The sequence below is a fragment of the Mustela nigripes genome, chromosome 14, assembly GCF_022355385.1.
Source record: "Mustela nigripes isolate SB6536 chromosome 14, MUSNIG.SB6536, whole genome shotgun sequence".
Taxonomy (NCBI): Eukaryota; Metazoa; Chordata; class Mammalia; order Carnivora; family Mustelidae; genus Mustela; species Mustela nigripes.
In genome coordinates this window covers 20,232,000-20,241,117 of record NC_081570.1, presented here as the reverse complement: position 1 = coordinate 20,241,117, position 9,118 = coordinate 20,232,000, and the positions used below count along the sequence as shown (strand labels likewise).

Genomic DNA, 9,118 nt, shown 5'->3' with positions numbered 1-9,118 from the left:
GTGATACCATAGTTACATATAGTAAATATTCCTCCTATCCTTTCCCAAAGGGATCTGTTGTCATTTGCTGGAGTAACTGTGCATTGGAAAGAGAAGAATATTCACGATTTTCAAAAGATTTTTAAAGACATGGAGTCTGACCTGACACAGAAACTAACAGACACAAAATACCAACATCGCTTTCAGGTTAGAGTGGGGACTAACAGAGGCCAGGTGATAGATGGAGTTTAGCCTAAATCCAATGGATTACATGATCCTGCAGAGACAATGTGGCTGGAGGCTGTCCAGCCAGATGGTCATATGTCCCATATTGTGGATGTCAACTAAGTTCTGAACTTAGCAACTCTATTACTTTGCAAAAGATCAATTTAAAAATGGCCATGGTGGCAAAGACTGACGCTATGAATGGATCCCGAAACTTGGGCTCCCTCTCACCAAAGTTAATCCAGCAACTGCTAAGAAATAACTCAGCAGGGAACTGTAGGCTGCAGTTAACAACATAGGTCAGGGAGAATGGCCGGCCACCTAGTGGCAGGTCACTTACACCAGCCCCCTTTCACTTTGGAGAAGGCAGTGATTCATCCTTGTTAGAACTGCTGTGTACTCCAAACATGGATTGCATTTCTTACTCATTGTGCTTCTGCAAGCATTACTATCCAAAGGCTTAAGGAATTCTCAATCTATTACCAGAATCAGAGGACCCATTTTATGATAAAGGATGTGTGCCAATGGCCTCATGCACATGGCCTGTGCCAGTCTTACCATACACCCATCACCCGGAAGCAGTCAGCCTGAGAAAAGATGCAATCGAATGACTTCATTTCCACAAGCTTAAATCTGCTCTGCAGAGTGAAGATTATAAACAATAGATGATATTTTGCAGGACTGTTGTGGGACCGGAAAGAGATCATGTTCATAAGGTATTTTACATAGGCCCTGCTATGCAGAAAGTGCTCGATACATGGGTAGGCATTATTATGAACTGAATTGTGAAAGGCTTCTGCATCCCAAGAGGAACTGAAGCCCAACGGGGTCTTGGATCCCACTGTAGTACGATCTGCTTTGAATACTCTTAGCTATTCAGAAAGTCCCTGGCTTCAATTACATGTTTCTGCCTGTGGATATTGCAGAGATGCCGTCACTGAGCAAACAGAGCTGGAGGAAAAGGAAAAAGAAAACCGAGGATGAGGCCAGGAAATTGAAACCTGGACTAGGATTGGTTGGTTGCCTGGGGGAGGAGGCAGTCCAAATGTGATTATAAAAAGCCAGCCTTCAGCTGGAGAGCTGTTGCCTCACTGCTGTTCCCATCTAACGTCGGGCTCTGGGAAAGAAAGGAAGATTCACCTTCTTCCCCCTCCAAGGTAAACCCAGAAGCTAGGAAGTGTGAATATCCAGCTGCCAAACTCTACCAGGCTCCCTGCCTGTGAGCCTCATGCCCGAAGAGCCAGGACACCCATTCCTCAGGGAGGCTATGCCCCTGGGTCCCTTGCAGTGCCATGGGCTAGGACTGGTCCCAGGAGATGGGTTGGGGGCTTTTAGGGAGTTGGGGTACAACACCCTAAGAGGCATGAGACTTAGGTCATAGGTACCAACTCAGCAATCTGTGGCCTTAATTAACCCTGGCACTTCACTTCTTTGGATTTAGTTGGTCATCTGTAAAATGGAGACCAAGCTACCTTACCTGCCCAAAGGACTGGACGATTTCTGAAACCCCTTTTAATGTAGGATCTAAGGTGACAGTGAGTTCATCTTTGAGGATAGATGAAGTTACCTGGAGTGGTTGTTAAAAGTATGGGTTTGGGCATCAGTCAACTGTGGGTTTAAATCCAACTGCCACTTCCTAGCTGGGCAGTCTTAGGAATATTACTTAACCTCTCCCAGTTTCAGCTTCCTTATCTATAACACGTGGTTGAGAACAATGGTACCTGCCCCATGGGGTTGTTATGGGTATAAATGACCTTGTGCCATAAAGTGCTAAGTCCTCAATATATGCGAGGTTATTCGTTTTTAATTGAAGGAAAATTCATTGAGCTGACAAAGATCACATTAGAGGTAAGCGTGGGGGGGGCATATGTATTTTCCTATTCTGTGCTATAATGTTTGAATTCTGACAGTCTTGAATGTGTGTCTAGGCTGTACAGTTTGTTGTGTTCTTGCCACGAGGAGATTAAAAGCCCGTGGCTCCTTAGGAGGGTCCTGGGCTCAATCCAAAGCAAATCGCTGCTTTTTATGGATTCGCCCCAATAGGACGGGGAAACCACCGAGCAGGTCCAAAAGGGCTCTGGAGACCATCTGTTTCCTCTCCCCCTTCTCCCGGCCAGTGACAAAGACTGAGCGCGGCGCCATCATGCGGCAAGAGGCGGTATCGCTCTTCCTGTGCTACCTGCTGCTCTGCGCGTGCTGCAGGGTGGAGGCAGGTAAGGGTCCCCGCACCTGGGAGGGCTGTGGGATAAAGAAGCCCACAGAGTTTCAGAGTCCCGGCAGAGAGTCTCAGGATCCTTGATTCCCAGACGAGAAGGGCCATTGCGATGGCCAGCTCCGGGTCGCTGCAGCCAGGGTCCCAGATTCGAATCCCCACCTGTCAATTCCTCCGTTCCACCGAAAGGTATCTCGGTGCCAGTTCTGCGCCAGGCACGGCGCCTCGGGGGAGGTCTCTTCCTTTAAGGGAGGCTCCCCGAAATGGAAGGATGGGGGTGGTTTTGAGCATCCGGCACAGAGTAGGGAACCCTGCTCCCCACTCCACCTTGTTCCCTCCCGATAGGCAAACGACAACGGGAAAAGGAAGATTCGGAAGGCGGAGGCTCCGGGTTATGGGGCGCGCTAACCTGCATGGCTGTCGGAGGAGGTGGGTCCGGAGGGCGCAAAGCTCGGGAAGGTGGGGCGCACCCCTGCCGCGGGCGCTCTCTCATCACCTCTTCTTCCTCCAGGCCTCCTGGCGGCAGGGCTGCCCGCGCTGGGCTTCCTGAGCACCGGCATTGCCGCCAACTCGGTGGCCGCCTCCCTGATGAGCTGGTCGGCCCTGGCAAACGGGGGCGGTGTGCCCGCCGGGGGGCTGGTGGCCACGCTGCAGAGCCTCGGTGAGTGGGGCGCCGGGCCCTCCTCCAGGGATGCCAGAGCCCGGTAATTCTAGCAGTCGGGTGTTACTACAATCTCCATCCTGCAATGGGGAAACTGAGGCACCGAGGGACTGAATAATTTACTTGAGTTCTCCCAGTGAATTAGCACCAGAGCCAGCATTCGAACCTCGTTTTATGCCTCGCTTTTAACCACGAAGGCCAGGTGCCTCACTGATGCTTTGGCCAAGTCACAACAAGCCTCAGTTTCCTCATCTGTTAATAGGGATGACCATCCTCAATATAACATTTTATGAATCTGCTCAATCAGGGAACCAGATTGGCAAAGAAAGGTGGTGGAGAGGGGTGCCTGGCTGGTTCAGTTGGTAGAGCATGTGACTTTTGATCTCTCGGTTGTGAGTTCAAGCCCCATGTTGAAGGCAGAGATTATACTGAAAAAAAATTTTTTTTTTAATTTTTAATTAAAAAAAAAAATGCATTCGCTGCTCGCTCTTTCTTTTTCTTTCCCTCACTCACTCTCTGAGGCCTCCAAAATCCTAGAGAAAAGTTGCCCCTGGCAGACTCCCCTCTGCCTTCCAGAATCTTCCATCTGCTCTCAATTCTGGATGACAAAAGCTCAAAGAACCAGCCCAAAAGAGAACAGAGTCCTTCTCAGGAGGGGGCAGAAGAGAAGACACAGATCAGGCCACACCCCAGCAGTGGGAGGTGAAGGGTGTGGGCAAAGCTAGGAACAGCCCTGTGCTGCTCTAAGATGCTTGTACATGCCACAGGCTTGCCAGGAGGATGAAATCCCTTACTAGTGAACCCCCAGTCCCCACAGGGAGGTCTCCACTGAGGTGGCTGTTGTTAGCATTATTAATAACACAGTGTGCTCACTGCAGATGTGAAGAGAATGAGTTGTTATTTGTGTATTTTCCATCTCTGAAACATATCTCTGATTTGAGATGGCAAGTCAAGGGGGAACTAGGATTCACTTTGCGGAAGTCCTGTCCGGGCTCGGGGCCCCCTGTTTCTCGAACTGGAAACGAAGAAGTTGGACTTCACTAATGGTCTCCTGGCATTTGGATTCCCAGGTCTGGTGCCTGGGCCCCAAGTGACCTGGTGATGTTTGCTTCCCAGGGGCCAGTGGTGGCAGTGCCCTCATGGGCAAGATTGGTGCCTTTCTAGGCTACACCGTCCACAGATACCTGGAAAACAGCAAGGAGGAGGTGGAGGAAGAGGAGTAGCCTGCAGCATCAGGAACCCCCAAACTCCTTCCAGCTGTAGTCCAGAGCTTTCTCTGTCGCACTCCTCGGTGACAGAGTAAAATTCGATCAGAAAACGTTTTGCCGGGGCATCTGGGAGCCTCTGCCTTCTGCTCAGGTCATGATTTCAGGATCCTGGGAATGAGTCCCACATCAGGCTCCTGCTTGGTGGGGAGCCTGCTTCTCCCCCTCCCTCTGCCATTCCCCTTATTTGTGTGCCCTCTCTTACTCTATGTCTCAAATAAATAAATAAAATCTTAAAAACAAATTTCGCCCTTCTGTGAGTCACTCTTGCTGTGAGAAGCCCAACAAGATCTGCCCCCGATTTGCCTTCTCCACACACCTTCCACCCCTTCTCCCCTGCAGCCAACCACAGCTTCCTGGAACGCAACCAGGTGGTTTTGTCTCTGGGCCTCAGCACGTGCTGTTCTCTCTGCCTCAAATGTCCTTCCGAAGCTCATAACCCAGCTGAGACAGCCTCTCCTCTGGGATTCCTTCCCAGCAGAGTCTTCTGCCACAGCGAGAGCACTCGGGCTCGATTTCACAGGGTGCCTGGGGAGGCAGAGCTCAGTCTGTTCTCAGTGGGAGAACCTTCCAGCTACTTTTCTGATTAGGCAGAGATGGAGAAGCCTGATCTCCATTTTCTGAGGAAGCACAGAGCACTCTCCCTTAGATGGAGACTCAAAGGCCAGGGAACAGCAGCTTTTTGAGGGCTCGGCTCGGCCAGTTCTCTTTCCCTCCGAGAACTCTGGGGACCAAGTGGACAGTTGGCATCTGGAGCCTTTATACCCTCTGAATGGAAAGAAATGTCCATCCCAAACCTTTGGCGAGATTCAAAGTTAGCCAAGGCCTGTCCAGGTGAACCAGGGTGACTGAACCCAGGTTGGGGTCGGAGGTGGGGAGCCTAGAGTTCCCAGAAATCAAATGGCACTGAAGACAGGCCTGGTGCCAGCACCTCAGTGGGCATACCAGTCTCCAGACCAGACCAGCCTCCCTCTGCATCCCTGGGAAGTGGTCATGTGTGAACCACAAAAGCTGGTCACAAAAGGGCCACCACAGCTGTGTTCAGGCCTCCCCCGCCCTGCCTCACCCCACTTATAATCCAGAAATTCTTCTCTAGTTACTGATGTGTATGGGAGGATGGTCCCTCCTGCCTGCTCCTGTCCCCAGATCTGACGCCATCTCTGTGCTGGCCATCATGTGCCTCAGCTGACTTGCCCCAGGCCCCAGAGAAACACTGCCTGAGGAAGAGGCGTGTAGGAGGGAGAGACACCACCTGCTCCTCACACACTCTCCAGGGCTTATGTCCAAGAACAAAAGCCGGGCTGAGTCCCCTGACCTGATACTCACCATTTAGGGCCTCAGCAGAGTCCTGTCTTGGCTAGGGCCATCCACAGAGGGGCCGAGAGTGGACTTCTGCCTACAGAGGGAGGGGGAGTCTCAGGCATCATACTCTGCTCCTCGAGGCCTACACCCCAGTTTAGACAAGCTGGGTTTGTCATCCCAGAGACACAGTGTATATCCCTCAACACCTTCAGGGAGGGCATTGCCTCTAATTTGTCTAGGTCTAGCCTAGGCCTGGCATACAGTAGGTGCTCATATATGTGGGCAGAATTGAACCTGAGGCCAGTCTCCTTTCACGTACCTGTCCCTTCACCTCCCCCAGTATTCATGAGAAGGATGACCAGACCTCTTTTTCCTTCCTTCAGGGACCCTCGGTAACACCCACTGTCACTTCCATGTAGGCCTGAGGATGGGGAAGCTCAACCCCCAATAATACTACTGGTCCAAGGAAACCCAGTAAACCCAAGTAAATCCTTTCCTGGAGTAAAGAGGCCTTTAACCTCTTAGCGTTCTCCAGCATGGATGAGGCTGGGTTTTTCAAACAAGGCCGTGGAGCATAGTTTAGGAATTTCCTCTGGAGTCCTACAGACCTAATATCAGTTCTATCACTTCATGGGAGTCAGTTTCCTCCTTTGTAAGATGAAGGGATAAAGCAGAGAGGAAAAAGCCGAAGAACAACCCGGGACTGGATCATGTGACTTCACAGCCAGGGTTTACTTTCCAGAGCTCACAGACCCTGTTCTTCTCTCCTCAAGGTGGGCACCCTGTCCCAGGAGCATAAGCCCCCTCACTTATTCATTTGACATTTTTTTCCCTAAGACTCCATTTATTTATTTATTTGAAAGAGAGCGAGAGCGAGAGAGCGAAAGAACACAAGCAGGAGGAGTGGCAGAGGGAGCAGGAGAAGCAGGCTCCCCACTGATCGGGGAGCACGGATGCAGATGCGGGGCTTCACCCCAGGACCCCTGGGCTTGACCTAGGACGCTTAACCGACTGAGCCACCCAGGTGCCCCAGCATCTTTTTTTTTTTTAAGATTTATTTATTTATGAGGCACCTGGGTGGCTCAGTGGGTTAAAGCCTCTGCCTTTGGCTCAGGTCATGATCCCAGGGTCCTGGGATTGAGCCCCGCACTGGGGCTCTCTGCTCAGCTGGGAGCCTGCTTCCTCCTCTCTCTCTGCCTGCTTCTCTGCCTACTTGTGATCTCTGTCTGTCAAATAAATAAATAAAATCTTTTTTTTTTTAAAGATTTTATTTATTTATTTAAGATTGATTGATTTATTCAGAATGCCTCCTCCGTGGGGTCCACCTGCCGTTTCCCCTGCTCGTGCACTCGCTCTCTCTCGCTCTCTCTCTGGCAAATAAATAAGAGGTTTTATTTATTTATTTATTTATAAATATTTATTTATAATATTTATATTTATAATATTTATTTATTTATTTATTTATTATTTATAAATAATAAATAAATAAATAAATAAAACCTCTTATTTATTTGCCAGAGAGAGAGGGAGAATGAGAGAGAGAAAGAGAGAAACGAGGGGCAGAAGAAGATAATTTTAAGCAGACCCCGTGGTGATCATGGAGTCTGACTCAGGGCTTGATCCCAGGACCCCGAGATCATGACCCGAGCCGAAACCGTGAGTTGGAAGCTTTAACCCACAGAGCCACCCCGGCACCCCTTCCCTTGGCATCTTATTCCCTTGAACATCTTCAAAGCCAGAGAGCGACAGACAGCTCTGTCCCCAGAATTTCAGACTGAAGCCTCAGCACTTCTCAGACTGATGGCACTGAAAACAACCCATCTTTAAGGGGACACTTGTCTTCTTTTTTTTTTTTTTTTTAAGGATTTTATTTATTTATTTGTTTGACAGAGGTCACAAGTAGGCAGAGAGGCAGTCACAGAGAGAGGAGGAAGCAGTCTCCCTGCTGAGCAGAGAGCCTGACTTGGGGCTGGATCCCAAGACCCTGGGATCATGACCTGAGCAAAAGGCAGAGACTTTAACCCACTGAGCCACCTAGGCGCCCCAAGGGGACACTCTTCTTACCACAGGATCCCTTGGATCCAAGCAGGATAGCTCTTTGCTTCCCTCCTGCAGACATTCACTGGGCACCTGGCCTGTGTCAGACACTGTGCCAGCTGCTGGGAACATCATGGTGGAAGAGATCCAGTTCCTACCTCCTTGGAGACCACAGAGCACAAACTAGGACCCCCCACCATGTATCTAGGACCCCCTTCTCCCTCCCTCCCTGTCACCACCTCCTTGCCCCCTCTCCTTTCACCCACCCTAGACCCCTGTGAGCCATCATGGGCCACAATCATCATGTCAACAAAGTGTGAGGCAGAAAGATGAACACAAACCAGAATTCACTAATGCAACAAGTCAGGAGATGCTAATGCACTTTGAGCCACCTCCTTGGCAATGGCCTTCAGAGAGACAGAAAGCTGAGTCCTGGCCCAGAAAGAAGGTGGTGCCTCTGGCAAGTTCCCTTCTCTGCCTTCTCTGAGCCATAGCTTCCTTGTTGTTAAAACATGGGGGCTTGGATATTATGGTCTCTGAGGTACTTCCTGCCCTAAAGCTGCTGAGCCTGAAGCACACGCTCCAGAATCCTCTTGTCTGATCCCGGCCCTCTGAGAGTGGATTTTATTTTTAGAAGCTGCCAAAAGCCACCTTGTGGTGCCAACTTTGGTGACTAAGGTGGGTGATGGTGCAAAGAGAGGCCATGTTTGGTCACAAATGAGAGTGACTAGAAACCAGCAGGGCAGTTCCTCACTCTGAGACCACACCCTAAGACAAGTCCCAAAATAGATCCCATCTGTGTGGCTGACTTGATGGAAAACAACATTGAGGTCCTCCGTCCTCATCATTTCTCTCTGGACCTCAGTGTCCTAGTCTATGAAATGGAAGAGGGGAGGAGTTGGACTCTCACCTAGACCTAGAATGTCTTTCCCAAGGACTCAAGTGAGAGGCGTTTTTCTCTTTAATAAAATCCCTTCACGTGGGGATTTCTTTTATTCTTTAAGGGCCTCCCTGGCCCCCAGACCCGTGAAAGTCTGCTCACTCACTCCCTCTCAGGGTAGACCTCTCGGCGCCCCAGGGCGCTATGTGAAGCTACGGCCACCAGGTGGCAGTATAACCCCGCCCTGAATCTCCCTCCGCTGGCATCATCCTTTAGCAGCTCCACCCCTACCACCCGCGCTCCCTGTGGCAGACCCCACCGCGGATGCTGAAGACCAAGATGAATCAGACCCTGCCCCTGCTCTGCAGTAGGAGCTCCTGAAGCTCACAGAAGTGGTCAGTCCTGAGGATGTCTGCTCCTCCTCTCCCTTGCATTGCAGGCCCTCAGCCCTGCAATGCTGGGATGTCCAAACTCCCCAGCACAGCATTCAGGACCCTCTAGAATCAGGTCTCACCTCCAGGCCTCCAGCCTGTGCATTTAAACGGAGCCACGGGGAT

The 9,118-nt window shown here is 50.6% G+C and overlaps 1 protein-coding gene across 3 annotated transcripts; it reads left to right on the top strand.

Annotated features, from left to right (window-relative positions):
* Window positions 1-1,253: 1,253 nt before the first annotated feature.
* On the top strand, window positions 1,254-4,576 carry IFI6 (interferon alpha inducible protein 6). 3 transcript variants are annotated; one of them, XM_059375776.1, is made up of 5 exons: window positions 1,254-1,361; window positions 2,322-2,417; window positions 2,762-2,845; window positions 2,928-3,120; window positions 4,194-4,576. In XM_059375776.1, exons 2-5 carry the CDS (start codon window positions 2,348-2,350, stop codon window positions 4,378-4,380), a joined length of 534 nt encoding a protein of 177 aa, XP_059231759.1. In that variant the 5' UTR covers window positions 1,254-1,361; window positions 2,322-2,347; the 3' UTR covers window positions 4,381-4,576. The 3 variants fall into 3 exon arrangements, with proteins under 3 accessions (XP_059231759.1, XP_059231760.1, XP_059231761.1); XM_059375777.1 differs by having other exon boundaries at window positions 1,255-1,361; window positions 2,928-3,077; window positions 4,194-4,575; XM_059375778.1 differs by having other exon boundaries at window positions 1,269-1,361; window positions 2,248-2,417.
* The last annotated feature ends 4,542 nt before the right edge of the window (window positions 4,577-9,118 follow it).

Excerpts from the sequence above, each read along its gene's own strand:
- IFI6 (XM_059375776.1), top strand. The coding sequence starts at position 2,348 with ATGCGGCAAGAGGCGGTATCGCTCTTCCTGTGCTACCTGCTGCTCTGC. Across the intron at positions 2,846-2,927 it reads CTGCATGGCTGTCGGAGGAG|GCCTCCTGGCGGCAGGGCTG; the intron begins GTGGGTCCGGAG and ends TTCTTCCTCCAG. Across the intron at positions 3,121-4,193 it reads TCCAGGGATGCCAGAGCCCG|GGGCCAGTGGTGGCAGTGCC; the intron begins GTAATTCTAGCA and ends TTTGCTTCCCAG.